This window comes from Myotis myotis, unplaced genomic scaffold (genome assembly GCF_014108235.1).
Source record: "Myotis myotis isolate mMyoMyo1 unplaced genomic scaffold, mMyoMyo1.p scaffold_m19_p_6, whole genome shotgun sequence".
Lineage (NCBI taxonomy): Eukaryota > Metazoa > Chordata > Mammalia > Chiroptera > Vespertilionidae > Myotis > Myotis myotis.
Genome location: NW_023416368.1, coordinates 37,499,798 through 37,518,895, shown reverse-complemented (window position 1 = coordinate 37,518,895; position 19,098 = coordinate 37,499,798). Strand labels below are relative to the sequence as shown.

The 19,098-nt window shown below is 42.7% G+C and overlaps 1 protein-coding gene across 11 annotated transcripts in view; it reads right to left on the bottom strand.

The window, feature by feature from the left end:
• SMURF1 (SMAD specific E3 ubiquitin protein ligase 1) overlaps positions 1-18,840 on the bottom strand; it is an 86,258-nt gene extending 67,418 nt beyond the window's left edge. For all 11 annotated transcript variants that reach the window (XR_004968502.1, XM_036315689.1, XM_036315690.1 and 8 more), the window contains exon 1: positions 18,471-18,840. Coding sequence is in view for 10 of the 11 variants with exons in the window: in XM_036315689.1 (XP_036171582.1) it covers positions 18,471-18,525 (55 nt within the window). In the remaining variant the exon portion in view is untranslated. The remainder of the gene's footprint in view (positions 1-18,470) is intronic.
• Between the last annotated feature and the right edge of the window lie 258 nt (positions 18,841-19,098).

Genomic DNA, 19,098 nt, shown 5'->3' with positions numbered 1-19,098 from the left:
AGGTATGATCTTTTCTCTGCATTTATTGAAGAATAAGACTGATCCATTAAAAAGTTAATCTGACCCAATGTTCCATTCCCAAAATATAATTAAAATATTATATATAATTAAAAAAAATATCTAACAGCCTCTCCCACTTCATACTCCAAATGGTTCTATTTTGCAAGCCATATCTATAGACAGATTTCATCAGAAAACTGTGTAAAAGATAAAAAGAGAGTGAGATTTTCTCCTTTCTCCCAGACTAGCTTCCTCCTCCTCTCCCCACCCCCAATCAGCTGGGAAACAGTCCCAGATTCTTCTCCAGCTCCATTTGGAAGTCAAGCCCAGCCTTGATAAACACTCAGCCCAGGAAATGCTTTGGATCGTAGACCACTTAGAATACTTAGTTTGTTCTTTCCCAAGAGGTCTTTTTTCAAGCTCAGTTTGATAGGCGGTTTGGCAGTTTCACATTTTCTCTAAAACCTCCTAGAACATTGCTGAGAGATAAAATCATAGCAGGCTGGAAACTAGACAAATGGTAGAGGGAAGCACCACACCCAAGACCAAGCTCCTCAAACTTCAGGGGAAAACTATTGTTCAAATGAGCTCCCAACAGTACTTGCTCCCGTGGGAATGGGTGTAGGGAGGGGCGCAGTCTCCTGGCCTGTGCCGCTGTGCTTGTTCCCCTCACTGGCCGCCTTCCTAGCTGCTTGATGCTATTAGGACACAGTGAAAGCCACTACTGTAGAACGGCCTGTTTTTAATATTTTTGAAATGTTAAGTCCTTGTCCCTGCACTACTAAGAACACTGACTCAATCACACTGATATCAACCATACATTTTTTTTTTTTACATAATTATAATTTCACGTCATTTCTCTGTGTATTTTGAATAACCACTAGGGCTGTATTTGGGTACTGCTTAAAATGTCTCCAAGTCAACAATTATCTACACTAGCAAATTCTCTCCTAAACTTGATTCATGAGTTTAAAGGCTGATTAACAACACCACAAAATGCTCTATCTCAAAGTGACAACCAACTTCATGACACTAAATAGAATGTAAAGTTATTTCAGAGAGAGGGTGGTGAGCAGGCCTGAAGACCAAACCAAAGAAAAACAACAGCACAGGGATAGACTAAACAGAGAATTTTCAAACTCTTGGAAGTCACCAACATTTTATTTTATTTTATTTTTTTTAGTGGAACCATAATTACTGAGTAACATTTATGTAATATATATGTAATAAATAATAATAAGGCACAGATTACTCAAAAATTTTTAAAAAATAATAGGTCAAGTAGGAAGTAGCAATAAAAAATACTAGGTTGGTAAGAAGTGGTGGAAATTTGGAGAGAACACATATTTTCTCTCCTTTTTATATTTTTACTCATCCTTGGTACATGCCAGTGCCATTTCCCCTCATCCGTGTAACAATCCATGTGAGTGCCTTCTGGGATGGCTGACTGAACATGAGAACTTCTAACTGAATGATGTTTAATGAAGACTTTATTTTGGAGAAAAAAAGAAAAGAAGTAGATTCAGAAACAATGTTGACACCAATTTATAAAAGAAGAAACAAAGTAACTTCACAAGACAGTTAAACTTTAGTGAGCCTTAGACAAGCTAGCCCCTCTCAGATGCTGGCCAACAGCTGGCTGCCAAGTGACTTCGCTTATTCCTTGCAACAACCTTATGACATAGGTATTTTCTGAGGCTTAGATGAAATGTGTGATTTGCCCAAGGCTACCGGTATGTGGTGGAACTGGGTCAGCTGATTCCACTGTCCCGGGAATGGGGGCAAAGAATAGTCCTTACCTCGTAAGTTGATTGACAGGAGGAAATATGATAATTCATAAAAAGTACTTAGGCCCTAACCGGTTTGGCTCAGTGGATGAGCGTTGGCCTGCAGACTGAAGGGTCCCAGGTTCGATTCCAGTCAAGGGCATGTACCTTGGTTGTGGGCACATCCCCAGTGGGGAGTGTGCTGGAGGCAGCTGATTGATGTTTCTCTCTCATTGATGTTTCTAACTCTCTATCCCTCTCCCTTCCTCTCTGTAAAAAAAAATATATATATATATATTTTTTTTAAAAAAGTATTTAGTATAGTGCCTGCCTTTGCAAGGAGGAAGAGCTTCAATCTTGACAAATATCTTTATGTTTATTGTCTCAAGTCACCCAGCTCCTGAGCAGCAAAGCTAGAACTGAAACCCAGGTCAGTTGTATTCTAAAACCCATACTCTAACCATAGTGTTTATCTACAGTGTGGAGCTTGCGTACCTGACCTCGTTTCCATTTATAAAGGCCACAGGACAGAAGGGGCACTCCAACAAATTATGTCCCAACACTGCAGCTTTAAAGCTAGCACCTGGCAGATTCTCATTCTAAAATATTTTTGGGAAGACTCCAAACTTTGGGTGCGAAGATTGCACAGTCTTCATAAGTGATCCAGGGCAGGGCTAAGGGAAGACGAACAGCATGGGACCTTCCACGAGAACTGCCTCCCCACCCTGTGCAATTCCCTGGTGTGCGCTTTACATGTGACCTACTTTGCCCACAAAAAGATTTTAAATATTACCCATCGATGGAAGTAGGCCTGGGGTCAAAAAACTCACTACACAAACACCGACATCCCATCGAGACTGGAGGAGTGGCAGCTGGGTTTCAATGAGAACTTCTAACACGGTTTTAAGTAAGCATGTTGCAATCAACCAGCAAGATATTAAAGCTAGTACAATGGAGGAAGGGCTAAGTCAACTTCCCCTGAATGCCTGCTGCGTTTTTTTCAGGATGTCCAACACCATTTGGTACTTACAACGATACTTAACTTGCTTTACAGACACATTCATCTCCTCTGGTTGGAATGGTTTTTCAAGGGTCTATAGGGAATCTGATGTTAACTTTGTAACAATGCATAGACCAGGTAAACAGTGTTCTGTTCCTCTGGTCTTTATCCACTTCATGATGTATGCTAGTTGCCAGACAACCTACCACTTAGTAGTTATTCAATAAATGTTTGTTAAAAGACACTGGAAGACCATTTAGTCTAAACTTGGCCCCAATAAAGGATGCCTTGTAAAGCACCCTAGAAAGACTACCATTCATCATTTGCATAAACACAGTAACGTAACACTTACTACTTTGTGAAGGGGCCTAATTTATTCCCTCATTAGAGAGTTTTCACTGTTACCAAGTACCTTTCCAAATAGTATCAACAATAGACATCACCACTAACTTCTCTGAGCACTTACCTGCACACCCTTCCCAGCACTTTCCACGGCTAGAAGGTGGTAAAGCTAGGATTGAACCCAGGCCCCCGGCGTCCAGGCTCTCGGCCATTACGCTACTCCATTTACTGGCTGCTGTGCTGCTGCCCTCTGAGTACAAAAGAACCCCTTCTGCACGGCAGGCTCAAAAACAAGAATTTATCATCTCACTTCTTGATCAAATCTCTTTAACGTCTCACCACTGCTATCCAGACAGACCCCTCAGCTCTCCCCTGAAGCCTGTGTCCTCTAGTCCCTCTACCTGCCTGGCATCTCTTACTTCATTCAGTGTGACTTTCAAAAAGGCCACACTCTTGCTCCACTCTGCCTTTACGTTATTACCATGTGCCCACCCCCCCCACCCCACCCCCGCTCTTTCCAGAGCCACTTCAAATTCGGCTTCCACGGCAGACTTCTCTGGCTCACAAGGAGCTGCCTTCTCAATCCGGCACTTTTCTTCATGAATGTCTCACTGCCCTGTGCTGTTAAGGTCCCAGTAGAGACAACTATATTTTTGCAATACTCCTTTCATCTTTAGGTCTCCTGCTCAATACTGGATGAAGCCAGTGTATATGGCTTTGGCACTTATCCTGCTTTAGAAATAATTTTAGAAAATTATTAACAAATTCGAATGCAAAAAGTATGAACTATAAAGAAACACACCACATTAAAATAACAAAATGATTATTTTTTCTTTCTATTTCAATAGTTACATTTTAAGAAGAAACTAGAGAGATAGATATGCTACATTTGTACAGTGACACAACTGGGGTAAAATGTATTTTTCTGGTAATTAATTCAAATGAGTATTCTCTAATTAGATCCCTTTTTGGTCTTTAACAAACAATCAGTTCATTTGAACTGGGCTCCTTTAAGGTGTCATGCATTTCACAACTATCAAGAGAAATAGGTTACATCAATCAGGAGAGGCTGATATGATGCAGAAGCACATGAACCTCTCAGAGGTTGATTCCTTGCTATCATGACACATTCAACACAGGTTGGGCCTGGTGGGGCAGGCTGGGGCCTAAGGGGACCCTCTGGCTAATAGAGGTGCCACCCTCTGATACCCAGTTCAGGGTGCTCCATGGCAGAGCGGCAGGCTCTTACTACTCTAACCCCAGAGTGGGGCAAATCACTTCTCACAGTTCCTAGCCAGAACCAATCATGGTCCCACCTAATGGCAAGGCAGCTGGGAAATGAGACACAGTCACTGAGCAGTGATGTTTCTGCCACAAAGGCAGCTCTGGAGATACAAAAATGAAGCAATCCCTGATTATGTGCACACAGTATGCTCTCACCTGTGTGAAAGAGAGGAGAAAGGGGGACAGAAAACCTCTGGAAGAATACAGGAGAAACTAATAATACTGTGGCAATAATAGTTTCCTCTCTGGAGGCAAGCTGGTTGACAAGGGACAGGGAGAAAGGGAGACATTTTTTTTTTAAAAATATATTTTATTGATTTTTCACAGAGAGGAAGGGAGAGAGATAGAGAGTTAGAAACATCGATGAGAGAGAAACATCGATCAGCTGCCTCCTGCACATCTCCCACTGGGGATGTGCCCGCAACCCAGGTACATGCCCTTGACCGGAATCGAACCTGGGACCTTTCAGTCCGCAGGCCGACGCTCTAGCCACTGAGCCAAACCGGTTTCGGCAGAAAGGGAGACATTTTTAATGGGTATCCTTTCATATCATATGCATGCATTATCTTTTTTAAAACTAAAATAATTTTTAGGCTGTGATGTACACGCTTCAAATTAATGAACTGTTTGTTTGTTTTTCTGAATAAAGTGCAACCTATTCTAATGTAAGAAACTCCAAATCCTTGACTCCTCCTGCGTGAAATTAAACACCTGGAGTAGCAGCGCCATCATCACACCCTTTTGTAAAGCCTGCCGGGTGATCTTGGCTGGCTTCTGTCTGTCACTACTAAGCAGGTAATGAGAAAAGCACTAAAGTTGATAAAATGACTCCTTTTGGAAGTTATTTTACTGTTAATTCAATTTAGCAATCACTTTCTAAAGTAAAACTCCTCTTCTAAAAGTATATATTTTTGTCTGCTAAGCTGAACCCTATACAAAATACAGCAAACAAACCCTCCTGGGTTTCCAAAAAGAAAAACAACACTGCTGTTTCAGAATGCATTAGAATATGGGATGCACTGAGATAGTCTTTTCCAAAGTCATAATCAACGCCATCAAGTAATATTTACGTACTGCATGTGCCAGGGGACAGCTCTGGAGCTCATGACAAGATAACCCAACCGCATATCTGTTCCATTCATGCGGTTGTCTTCAACAAAAGTGGGATCCTGCTGACATTCAGCATATGAAATAAGCCATAAATTATGCAATAAGTAACAGTCAAGTCTCTAGAAAGACTAACAGGACTAAAAAAAGAAAACCCAGGCTCATAATATCCCATTCACAATATTCTAAATACCAGGCTCCAAGAGAAATAGCGCTCTATCAAGGTTGTGTGATATCCTTACAGGTTTTATTTCTAAATTTATGCTAAGCATATTACACAGCCAACATTTTACTACACCAAGTTGGTACATAAATAGCCTGCGAGTATGTCTCAAGAACTACAATATACTGTCCACATTTACATTTTAGTGGAAAATCAACTACCACACATAGCTTCCAAATATAAGTATTGTGCTTTCTAAACTGAATGTGTTTGGGTGTATGAAAAGCATTTTCCTTACCAGGCTTCCTGACAACTTGGGCTCTCTGAAAGGTCACAGGCACTGTCATTTAGCCTGCCTTTAGCTTCCAAATAGGTTTACTCAACCAATGTTAGTGATTTCCAAAACCATATCTCATTTTCCCCCTAAATCACTGAGGTAAAGCAAATAACCGAAGTTGCCAACCCTATCACTGTCTTATATAATCCATTATTAAACCTATACGGGGAATCAGTAATTATTACATTGCCAATATCGCAACATATGAGACCAAATCCAACATGAGTTTAGGACAAAAACAAAAATGAAAAGAAATTTTAGTTCACACTGTGTTATGTATAAACTGAAGACAGATGGCATCATTCTGTGGGTATGCAAACAATTTCCAGGACTTCCAAGTCAGAGGCTGCCGTAATACCAAATACCACTAAGACACATTTTTTGATATGTTAACATCTCTGAAGTCTTCAAATGAATCATATGTTACACTGTAATTACTGGTGTTTCTTTTTTAGTGGTACATAAAACAATGGTATGACTTTCTATCAGAGTCAACTTAGATTACCTGAAATATGAAAATGTTAATAATAGCTAACATGTATTGAACACTGACTATGTACCAGATATTGCATGTGGATTATTTCATTTAATATCCACAACACTTATTTTACCCATATTTATAGCTAAGGAGACTAAGAGGTGAGGTCACTTGTCTAAAGGCACAGACTGGCTCCATCCCAGCTTTTACCACCCTGGTCACTGACTTTATGGAGGGAAGAGTTTTGGGGTCTGAGAGAGCCAATAATTTCTTGAAGCATGGGTTCAAAGCTCAGCCAAGCATTCTAAAAGCACATTTCATAAAATGAATATAGGAGCAAAAATACAGAGCTCCAAATATCAAGAACAGATATATAAATTCAAAGATTTTAGCGTAGGGAAGAGTTGGTGATCATCTATCTAATAAAAAATTATACACTTGCATAAAGCCAATTTTTTCTCTTTCTACACAATCTGAATTCAATTTACAAACAATTAACATGAATGTTTCTTTCTTAAAATACCTTATTATCTCTAGAGAAATGATGTAAGAATGCATTCCTACAATCTGAATTTCTGTTTTAATCTTAGTATTGAAATAATTCCCCCCCCCCAAAAAAAAAACACTATACAACAATCCAGAAACATTCTATAATACAAATTGACAATGGAATTTGTTGGGGTTAGTTTATATATAAAGCCACCATTCCTAACTCTTGGCAAAAATGTTTGGCACTTTTACAAAAATGCATCTTTTGTTTCACACTACTACAAAGAAGGTACTCCTTTTTCAGAAGTTCATTAAACAGTAGCTTTACCATTCTTACACTCAGCATATACAAAACTATCATTATACTTTAAAAACAACAACAACAACAAAAACAGTATTGTCTACTTATTTGTTAGCTGCCTTCCTAACATCCATTTTTCCTGTTCCCTCACAGGCCCCAGTCCTTTGTTGGGTAGTACTACCACCATTACTAGATTCCATGTTGGACCTTAATTGTCCAACCAGCACGTCCCATCACTCAAGCCACAGTGGCTGGTTCAGAGACGCACACATGACCCAAATTAGGTCAATCAGACGAGAGGTTTCAACTCCAGGACTCCTACTCCAGGAGCGAGCTGTTCAAGAAGTGGACTTACAGCCTTTCTGCTGGTTAGCGCTAGAAGCAGATAGCCACGGGAGCTGCTGGTAGTGACCTTTTGAACACACAGGGAAGAGCCAAAAGCGGCTCTGAGGTCACTGTGAAATGAAGGGAGACCAGCTTCTTGCCATGCACATGTAACTCGTGAATCTGAATAAACCCTGTCAACTGTACCAATGTCGACCGTCAAGCCCCTGGTTTTGATACTATACCACAGTTACGCACAATGTTCACAATGGGGGAGGGTAAGTGCAGGGCACAGGGACCTCCCTGTACATTTCTTTGCAACTTTCTGTGAATCTATAATTACTTCAAAATTAAAAGCTAAAAATATATTGCATATTTGAAAGTTGCTTAAGTACATCTTAAAAGTTCTCATCACAAGCCCAGCCGGAGTGGCTCAGTTGGTTGAGCATCGTCCTGTGCACCAAGATTAGATTCCTGGTCAAGGCACATACCTGGGTTGCAGGTTCGATCCCCAGTTGTGCACATAGGGAAGCCAATATATCTGTGTTTCTCTCTCTCTCCCTTCCTCTGTCTAAATATGTCATCAGGTGAGGATTAAAAAAAAGTTCTCATCACAAGGAAAAAAAGGTTTTTTTTAAACTATGTAATATGATAGATGTTAACTAGACATTGTGGTGATCATTTCACAAAGCATACAAATATCAAATTATTATGTTGTACACCTGAAATTAATATGTTATATGTAAAAAATATCTCAATTAAAAAACACACACAAAAGCAGAATAACAATTGTTTTTAAAATAATAATAAATTAAATAGATAAAACTCACATGGTGTGTGAAAAGTATGCATCTATTTCTTTTTGGACCAAATATATGGAATTTAGGTTTATAATATAGTCTATATAACTCTCTGTTCATATTATTTTAATAAGAGTACTAGTTATTTGAAAAGAAAACAAATCTGAATCTACACAGGAGATCTCAGGAAGAAAACCTGATATGTAAACAAAATACTACATAATAAATTAGAAACTAGTTATTAAAGTTTTGACTACAATTCTTTTTGACCCTTTTTAATATTACGCCCAAGTACAGACCTAGATTTTTTTATATAAAGATATTTGCTAGTGCCTGGGGGGGGGGGGGGGGCGTGCCAGCAATCTGAGTTTCAACAAGCCTCCTGGGTGACTGACACACACCAGGGCAGAACATTCATTCTCAACAGGGCAACATTGCCTAGAAGGGAGCTGAAAATTGTGTCCTGGGAGAGGAAAAAACCTTAGGTATTATAATGCTTACACCAAAGCTATACCCTACCTAAAAAATAAAGTTAATAAAAAATGTCTACGGCTGCCATGTAAGGTATGGATTGGAGAAAAGTGGAAGTAGAAGCAAAACCACAAGATGATACCATGCCACACCCACCATAAAGGTTAAAATGAAAAAGAAAATACCAAGTTTGGCAAAGATATGGAGCCACTGGGACTCTCGCACACCGCTGATGGGAATGTACATTGGTACAACCACTTTGGTAAAGTGTTGGACAGTTCTGTCAAAGTTGAACATCTGCCTATGTTGTGACCCAGCACTTCCATTCCTAAGTATATACCCAGTGGAAATGCATACATATCTCACCAAAAGACACACATATGAATGTTCATAGTGCACCATTCATAACAGCCAAAAACTTGGAACTACCCAACTGCCCATCATCCAGTAAAAGGATAAATTATGGTACATTCACATAATAGCACACTGTTCTGCAAAAAGGATGAATGATAACCAAACACAACAAATAGAATGTTTGGTAAATCTCACAAATAGAATGTTGAACAAAGGAAGCCAGTCACAAAGGAATGCATACTGTATGATTCCATTAATATGAAATTCAAAAGCATGCCAGGACAGTGATTATCTTTGGGGAGCGGGGCGTAGAAACTGGGAAGGGAGCTTGTGGAGTATTTCAGGTACTAATAACATCCTATTTCTTGATCTAGGTCAGAGTTTCTCCAGCACTACTGACATTTGGGACTGGATAATCCTTTGTTGTGGGGGTCTGAGTGTGCATTATAGGCTATTTAGTGGCATCCCTGGCTTCTACCCACTAGATGCCAGTACCACCCACACAGTTGTAATGATGAAAAATGTCTCCTGACATTACCAAATGTCCCCTGGGAGGCAAAACTGCTCCCAGTTGAAAATCATTGATCTATGATATAGTTACACAGGTACGTTCAGTTCATGAAGTATCAACAAACTGTACACTGCTTTTTTCTGTATGTATTGATATTCAATATACAGAAGCAGGAAAATATTTAGGAGATAACTATCGCAGGCATCCCAGTGAGAGGTGACATTGCCTAGGACTAGGGTGGTAATAGCAGAGATGGAGAGAAGGAAAAAGATTCAGGATATGGTATATGAGGTAAGAGTTGACAACTTCTAGAGAATGAGAAAAAAGAGAACCAAGGAATGCTTTTTGTCCAAGCAACTGACTGGTTGATGATGTCATTTACTAAGATGGGGCAATTAGGGTTGGAGCATCTTGGGGAATGGTTAAGGAGGGGGATAAAATCACAAGTTATCCAGAAGCAACCCATGTGATGTTCCCGTACAAGACAATATAACATGTACTCTCAACTCTTTCAAATAGTCAGTCTTCAATTTGGTTTCTCGATCTCTCTCCCCATTGTACACAACTGAACTTGTCACTGGCCATCCCTAAATTGTCAGACCCTGGGAAGCTCCGTGCTACACTGACAGACACCTGGCCATCCTGACCACTGCTCCTGGAGCTGAAGCCAGAGGCCGTGAACACAGAGGGAAAGTGGAGGGGCTGCAGCAGCCAGGAGAAAGGGCAATGTTAGCAAGTTGCTTTGCTTCTCCACTTTAGAATCAGCCAGAATGAGGACTTTTATAATTAATCTTTTAACATTTTTGTAATAGAGAAATAAATACTATTATAGCAAAGTGGTTTGGGTTACAAGTAACATTTAAATAAAAGAGGGCAAGCATCTGTCCAAGCAAGAGATGATTACAGTTTGAACTAGAATGGGGGCAATGGACAGTAAGAGAAGACATAGTCCAGACAAGCTGTGGTGGAGAAATGACATGACTTGAGGATAAATTAGATATGAATGACAATGAGTCTTGATTTTTGGTTTGAGCAACTGGGTAGGTCTAACGAAGTGGGGAAGACTGGGGAGAGGACGGTTTCTGGCGTGGGGGGAATCAAGAAGACTATCTTGGACATGTTAAGTTTAAGGTGTCTACTAGGCATGTTGGGGGGCGGGGAAGAGCAATGTCATGTTTCCAACCTTCCATAATTATAGAGGGAAAAAGGCTACCGTATCCCAGAAAGCTTGTCTAATTTTATGAGTGTGAATTACCTTCACTAAAACCTAAGAAGAGTTCGACTAATGTCCCATGAGTAAATGTGAGCCTTCTCCTGCATATGACTGTTGATTTTCTGGGAAAGCATGTAAATTTATTATAGTTGGATTAAATGTGCTTCTGAGTATTTTATTTGCACATGAAATGGTTATCCATTTAAGACAGGAGAAAGTATTCTTTTCTCTTCTGTAGAATGTGTTTTTAAAAAAACTGCATGCTAACATGTTTGTTTGTTTTTTAACCTAGAAATAAAAACACATTCAAAAAGAATCCAAACCCTTTTTCAACTTGTCTTGATATTTTGGCTCAAGTGAGGAAATATATAGAACTCTTTGGAAACTATGAAAAAGATATGAGACATTAATAATACCGACATATATAAACAGTCAGCAAGTAATTCTCAAATCTATAATTTGTAGGAAAATATATAAAAATACAATCCAGTAATAGTTAGGATTTTTATCTCACTGATTTAATAGAAAAAAAGGCAATAAATTACCTGCCTGATATAGAAAAAGCAAGAGATAACCAACCCCCAAAGACATTCCAAATAAATAATGTAAACCAGCACCATTATTCAGAATCAAGACCCGTCTTTCAAAGGACTCACCATAGAAAGTAGATCTAGGGAGGACCAGATTTCTGAACCTGAAAAGAATCATTTAGGCTTACTTTAATACTAGAGGCTTGGTGCACAATTTGTGCACGGGTGGGGTTCCTCAGCCTGGCTAGTGATTGAGGCCTATCTGGTGGGGGAGGGGGGCGGGGAGGGGGCAGGGGTGCCCAGCTGGCCAGTGGGGAGGGACCCCGGGAGGTTGGCTGGCCGGTCAGGGGGCTGGTGGGGGTTGGGGGGGAAGAGGCTGCTGGAGGTTGGTTGTGGGAGCGCACTGACCACCAGGCGGCAACTCCTGTGTTGAGCGTCTGCTCCCTGGTGGTCAGTACACGTCATAGTGGCTGGCCATGGGCTGGCCCTGCCCCGATCAGGGTTGGGGGCCAGACTGGGGGAGGGACTGCAGGCGATTAGCTGTCAGGCCCCGCCCCCTGGTCGAACTCCTGGTTGCATATTAGGCTTTTATTATATAGGACAGTACCAAACTGCCCTCCTTATTCCATTGTATCAACTTACATCTCAACCAACAGTGTCAAAGAGTTTCTGCTTTCTACACCTTTGTCATCATGACATATTTTCAAACTCTTTGGTCTCTGCCAATCTATTAGATGAAAAACTGTTTCACCTTTAGTTTTAATTGGTATTTTGTTTAGTATGAATAGGGCTGTGTCTTTTTACATATTTAAAATTCCTTTTCATTCTTTTCTGTGAATTATCCATATTCTTTGCTCAATAGGTTACTGGCCTTTTTGTCACTGGTTTTGAAAGATCTTTATATATTAAGGAAGCTAGACTTTCATTTTCATACAGATTGCAAATTGTTTTCCCGAGTTTGTTTTTGCATATTGATTTTTAACCAATTTTATTTTTCCATGGAAAATTTTTCTATCCAACTATTATACTAAGGTTTTTTAAATTACTTATAATTGCTTTTCAGCTGATTCTTTTGCATTTAAGATATAAAATCATATCACCTGCAAATAATAGCAATTTTGCTTGCTTTCTGATGTCTTCCTCTAGTTAATAACAACTGTGACAGTGTACATCCCTGTACTGTTCCTGATTTTAATAGAAATGCTTCCAAGATTTCATAAGTGAAGATGATGCTGGCTTTGGCTTGCAACATGATTTCTCTAATGGACTCTCTGAATGCGTAGAGAATTTAACAATTTGTTCTTGAGCATTATTTTTCCGTGCTTATCAACAGGTTGTACAGTTGTTCTTCAGTGTCAATGTTCATCATTAGCCTTAGCATTTACATGATGATTTAGGAATAAGAAGTAAAAGGAATCTAGGACTGTATTTACATTGTGCTGCTCTATAAATAATTCATAACTGCTCATCAAGCTATTTAATTAATATCAAGTCCTTGTGCAATACAAAAAGGCAGGTATATTGCATTTTGGATAGAAAAACCGAGTCATGAAAATATTATAATTCCACCCACCCCCCTCTCTTTCACTGTCGCACGTTTATGAGTAGAATTCAGACCTTCTGGTTCCTAATCCAGTGTTTCAGCCACAAGAAAGCACTGTAGCCTTTAGAGAATTTAGCAGATGCCCAACATACGAAGAAGAAAGCAGGCTGCCATCTACAACCCGCAGCTTCCAACGTCCTCTTCCAGGCTCCTGAAAGCAACCTCCAGTTGGACTCAGGAGCTTCAAACATCTGAAATGCATCACCCAGCAGCCGGCATAATAGGCTCATGCTCAGTGATACATGATGTTGCCGACATTCCTCAGCCAATTAGAATTCCTTTCAGTTGCAATGGAGGTGAACACAGCTGGAATTACAGAGTGGGGTGCATCACCAGCCGCACTGATTGTACATTATTTAAGCCTTGTTTTAAAACAATAAAAGGATTTTCCCCCTTTCATCCAGAAATATGGAAACGTCATTCCACTTAGTTAAATATCTAAATGGAGTAAATTGCATCTGTAGACACAACAGTAATTCTAACATTTTAAAAAGATTTGCCTGATCTAGACGGCTAGGAGCTTTTGTTTTTCCAGCATAGCTCTGCAGCTCTTCTCTGACTAGCTGGCCTTAGGGACCAGTCAGTTGGAGTCAGAGCGCTGTGGAGAACAAGCCAACCTAAGGAAGGGGCTTTCTCTCAATGAAACTCACCTACAATAAGTCAACCAGTAATTTAACTTGCTCAGTGACCCTAACCCCACACAATTTTAATTCTCTATTTGTTAAAAAAAAATATTTAACCTCTAAAATGGTTTTGAAATCACAAAAGTTTGACTCAAATAAGAATCCTAAAAGTTAGGGTTTCTCAATTAGAAAATACCAAAATTATTTCGTCATGTCAGGTTTTTTGTACTTCCTTTTCAGTCTAGCACACACTAAAATAGATAATTCAGCTATTTTAACTTTTAACCAGTGCCCCCAAATGTGTTACACAACAACCAGTCTAGTTAACTGGATCATTAAGCTGATGTTGAAATATTATGGGTCAGTTTTTCTTTTTTGTATTCATGAGGAAATTCTTCTTCACCAGTGACTCAGCCCCCAGAACCTCCCCGGTTCCCCCAATGTTCCAGACTAGAACCTGAAAATGTAACCAAACAGAGAAAATGAAAACCTGTAGAAGAGAAGGAAAACTCGAAGTTCAGACACCACTGGCATAATTGCAAAATAGAAGTTTTGAAATCTGACCAATAAATGGACTTGCAGTAAAAAATTCTACTGGGACACATCACAACTACTGCAAAAGTACAGATAGAAATAAGTACATGAGATATTTCATTTCTCAAGTCTGTAAGTTGGGTCAAGAAAATGAAAAAGGGAAAATGAATTTAAAAAAGGTTTTTCTTAAGACAACACAAATGTGGTCAAATAACAAAATCAATAATAGTCCTGTATATGGCAGAATGTGACTCCTTTTAAAGTATAACTGCAGTTTAAGTTTTGCAATAGGATTTGATTTAACTCATTCCACAGCCTTAAACAATTCAGCTCAAAGAAGTGCCTTGACTGTACCTCATAAACTTGAGGCCAACCTTGAGGAAAATATGTAAACTCAGGTGCAGTGCAAGGCTAAAACCTGATGGCTAGCAATTCCATCTTATCTGAGTGGCCACTGTTAAACGTTTTGCCTGCCTTGTATAAGGGAGGTTCGTTGCTGGTACAAAGGGACAAAGGCAACACTCTTAACAGCTTTATCTTTCTTAAGAGCAACCTAACTATTTCAAATCAGTTATGTCACCTGTTATTGATCAATTAACGTTATTAACAGTTATTACTACTATTTCTCTCCAAGCTGCATCACCTGAAGGACAAACACAAGCCAGCCTGACATCACATGAGCTACAACTTAAAAAATAGCCTCCATTCCCATATGCTATCAAGGGAGGTTTCTCTCCCCACCTCTAAGTGGAATTAGAATTTTCTCTCTTCACAGTACACAGTCACAATCCAAGAGATAGAAAAACACAAAGAGGTCTGAGAGTATTTCAAGGCATAAAAGCACAGAAAAGTTTAGGCATTTGGTATTTCAACTAACTGGTTAACATTAGATACAACTTAATTTGTTTGAAGAGCACTGTGGAACCCTTAGAGCTCAAAATTCCATTCTTTTGCCCAAGTGGCCTAAATACCGTATCTGGGATTCATTTATGTACCACATAAGAACAAAGTTTTTGAAAATCCTGCTTGAATTTAAAATAAAAAAGTTTCCCAAGTGTTTGGCCAGTGAACTCTAAAATGTCTGCAAGATAATGCTCTTTAACAAAGATTCTATTTTGAAAATACTGTGCCCAAACCTACTTATACCTTTAAAAACTATTACCTTGCTAAAATACCACAAAGACATTCTTTTAAATTATATTCTTTTATATAAAAAGACTCAAACATTCTTCTACTGTTTAGGCCAGATTTCCAAAGCAGTTCAACAGACTACCCAATAGTTTTTAAAACAAAAGGGATTCCACAGGAATTTTTTTAAAAAGAAGAAATCATAATTGTAATCAATACAAAAAAGTAATGCTTGGCATAAATCAAACACAAGTCATGTGTTTTAACACAAATTTCTGAATATCAGGATTGAGACCTAACAGAAAACATAAACACCCAACGGTAATTTGGAATAAGCCAAATTGACAGATCCTGTAAGAAGGAGAGTCAAATAATGTTATAAATGGAGTTAAGATCTCATTTTATATATGAGGAAACTGAGACCCAGAAAGGTTACATAATTTGTTCCATATCATGCAGTTTATGGCAGGTCTGACCAAAATCAAGCCTTTTGATTCTAAATCCAATGTTCTACTCACCACCAAATATAATTGTAGACCCCAAAATTGTAAAAGCTCTTTTATAACATATGTTGCAGTGAATTACCCTGTGTGGTATTCACTAGTTAGACTAGCTCTCATTTCTAAAAGTCTCATTTCCAGGTATCACACGTGGAAATAAACTCTGAAACTTGTAACAAAAGTATAGGCTCTTGAAAGATGGCTAGCCTACTTGCTAAAAGTGAAGATATTTCAAACTCCTGACAAACTTAAAGATGAGGCCAAAACCCAGCCTATCTTCAAAAAATATCTAGTTCCAACGTTTCTGTGTACATTCATATCAACAGACAACTGGCATCATGTGTGTCCACAATCATCCCTAAACTCTCAATCCTTGCAGCAATGACCACACTCTGTCGTGTCATTAACAACGTCACCCGGGAAAAGGTGTTTTGGAAAAAACACTCATCATCTGATCCTTTACCATCAAATGAATATTAAAACTCTTTGAATAATTTTTGAAGCATTTCTACATCCATGACATCTAAATTCCTGAATCAAAAAATAATTTGGGAGGACAAACCAAGCCCTCCCTTTCACAAGGAAAAAAGCCCACACCCAACCTGCCTATTAGGATCAATACATATTATACACCTGACACAAACACTGTAATTAAAACCTATTATTTCTAAAACATTAATCACATTTCTACCCCAAATCAGTTACTTTTGCTTTTAACAAAAAAAAACCCCCCACCAATCTGATGGCAATTATAGATTTAATTTGTAAATGAAAATCAAATTAAAGTTGTCAGTAATTAAAGTTTTACAAGCATTACAAAGTCAAATACGTGGCTTTTATGTAACCATAAAAATAACAATGTATACACTGCATCTACAGAGTAAGAAGTGTTAAAATAAAGGATTGTTTCTCCAGAAGCAAAGATCCCTGGGCTATGCCCGTTACTTCAGAAAACCAGGGTCTGGGTTTGGGTCCAAATCATCATCTGATCTGGTCATATTATCTAATCATAACCTGATCAGGGATTTTTATACCTACAAAAAAATTATGATTCTCTTCTTGAAACAAAAAATGGATCATGCAACAACGGTGGATTTTCAAAGGAAAACGATCACCCATTGCGGTTTTCACAGATTCACCAATGATTTAGGGCTATGCATCTGCCATGAAGTGTCCCGAAAACGCTCACTTGTCTCTTTGAAAGGGACTCTGACTTTGGAGTCCTCATCAGACCCGTCGCTGAAGAGGAAAATCCAGGGGAAACCCCCTTTGCAGGGATCAGCCCAAACTTTTCACTTCCTCTTCAGAGCTGGAAATATTCGCGTTTGGAAAGTCCCCCAGCAGAACGGTATTCGCAACACTACAGTCCGGCCTCCGCTAGGCGCTGGGACGGGGCGCAGCCGCCCACAGCGAGGAGGCGAGGCGAAGGGGCGGATGAGGATGCGGACCGGTCCAGCACCCCGGGGCCCGCGAGCGAGGGGCGCCGCCAGCGCACCCCGCCGGCATGTGCACCCACCCACCACCACGGCGCAGGCCCGCGGCAGAGCTCGGCGCTCACCCTGGAAGGTGGCACTCCAGCCGCCCAGGAGACACAGGCGTTTCACTGAAGACTGCACGAGCGGAGCGGGGGGCCTGCGGGGTGCCGCTGCCCAAGCCGGTTGTGTGTGCGGGGGAGAGGGAGAGGGGGATCCACACCTAACGGGGCCTCGGGGATGGGGAGGCGGGGGGGGGGGGGTGATGGTGAAGTGCAAGGCAGGAAGGAGAGAATGCGGGGAGCACAGCAGGACCCGAGAGCGCCCGGCCTGGGAGCGAAAGGAAGTGGACGGGACTGGAGCGGGCTGGGCGGAGGGGCGGCGAGGAGCACGGGCCCGGGAGGAGCTGCGAGAGCGGACGGAGGAATTCGGGGCTGAAGGAAAGGGTGGAGGCCGCGAGACAGAAGCCGGGGGCGGGGCTGGCGATAAGCGAGGGCGGGGCCAAGAGAAAATGAGGGGCGGAGTTTGGGAGAGAAAGTGAGGGGGCGAAACTGGGGGAGCAGGAGGGGGCGGGGCCAGGAGCAGAGGAGCCGGGGGGCCGAGAGGGGGTGCGGGAGGAGGTGGGAGGGGGGCGGAGGGAGGGAGCAGCGTCCCGGCAGGTAGGGGGAGGCGGGGAAGCCAGAAGCCGGGAAGGTGGTGAGGAGAGGGGCGGGGCCGGGAAGGAAAGGCGAGGGCAGGTGAGGGGACGGGGAGGAGGGGAAGGAGGGGGACGAGCGCGGGAGGCGGGCTCCGGAGGGAGAAGCGGGGGGACCCCGGGGAGGGAGGGGGGAGCGGGACGAGAAGGATGGAGGCGGGGAGGCGAGGGGGCGGGGCCAGGAGGAGAGGACCGAGGGGGCAGGTGGGGGCAGGAGGGCGGCGAGAAGGCAGAGGGGAGGGGGAGACGCGAGGGGGCGGGGCCGGGAGCGAGGGGGCGGGGCCGGAGGGAGAAGCGAGGGGCACTCGCCGAGGGGGGTGACGAGGTCCTGGGACAACGGCCGACGTGGGGGAGGGCCACTCCCGCAGGGCGCTCTGCGGGGAATGCCGGGCGGCCGAGGGGCCGTGCGGGCCGGGGGGGCGCCGTGGGCCTCCCGCCCGCCGTACCTGTCAGACGGATCTTGATGCTGGAGCCGTTCCTGCGCGTCCCGGGGTTCGACATCTCCCGCCAACGATCGGGTAGCCGGGGATCCAGCGCCGCCGCCCCCCGGCCCGGCCCGGCCCGGCCCCGCCGCCGCCGCCTCAAGGTTACGGCTCCGGGCTGGGCGCCGGGGTCCGAGCCGGGACACCAACTCCGCGGCCCAGGCGTCCGGGCGGCGGGCGGATGCTCGAGCAGGGAGATCCGCTCTGGACCCGGCGCCTCTGACCCTGGCTCGCTCCCAGCCCAGCCCAGTCCGGAGCCGCTGCCGCCGCCGCCGCCGCCGCCTCCACCGCCGCCTCTGAGCCGGACGCCTGCCGCCCTCGCCGCTTCCGCCGCCGCCGCCGCCTCCCCGAGCCGCGCGCGCTCTCGCTGCCGTGCCGGCCCGGCCCGCGCGCGCCCCGGTGTGCGCCCCCGCGCCTGCGAGCGTGCGCGTCCCCGTGGGGCACGTCGGGGCGGGGCGGGGCGGGGAGCGCGGCTGCGTTGCCCGCCCAGCCTCGGGCGCGCGGGGTCTCTCTCCCGTGGCCGGGCTTCCTGCTTCCTCCGGGTGCGGGTGGCTTCCCTGGGATCCCGGAGGCGGTTACCCGGTTTCGGGAG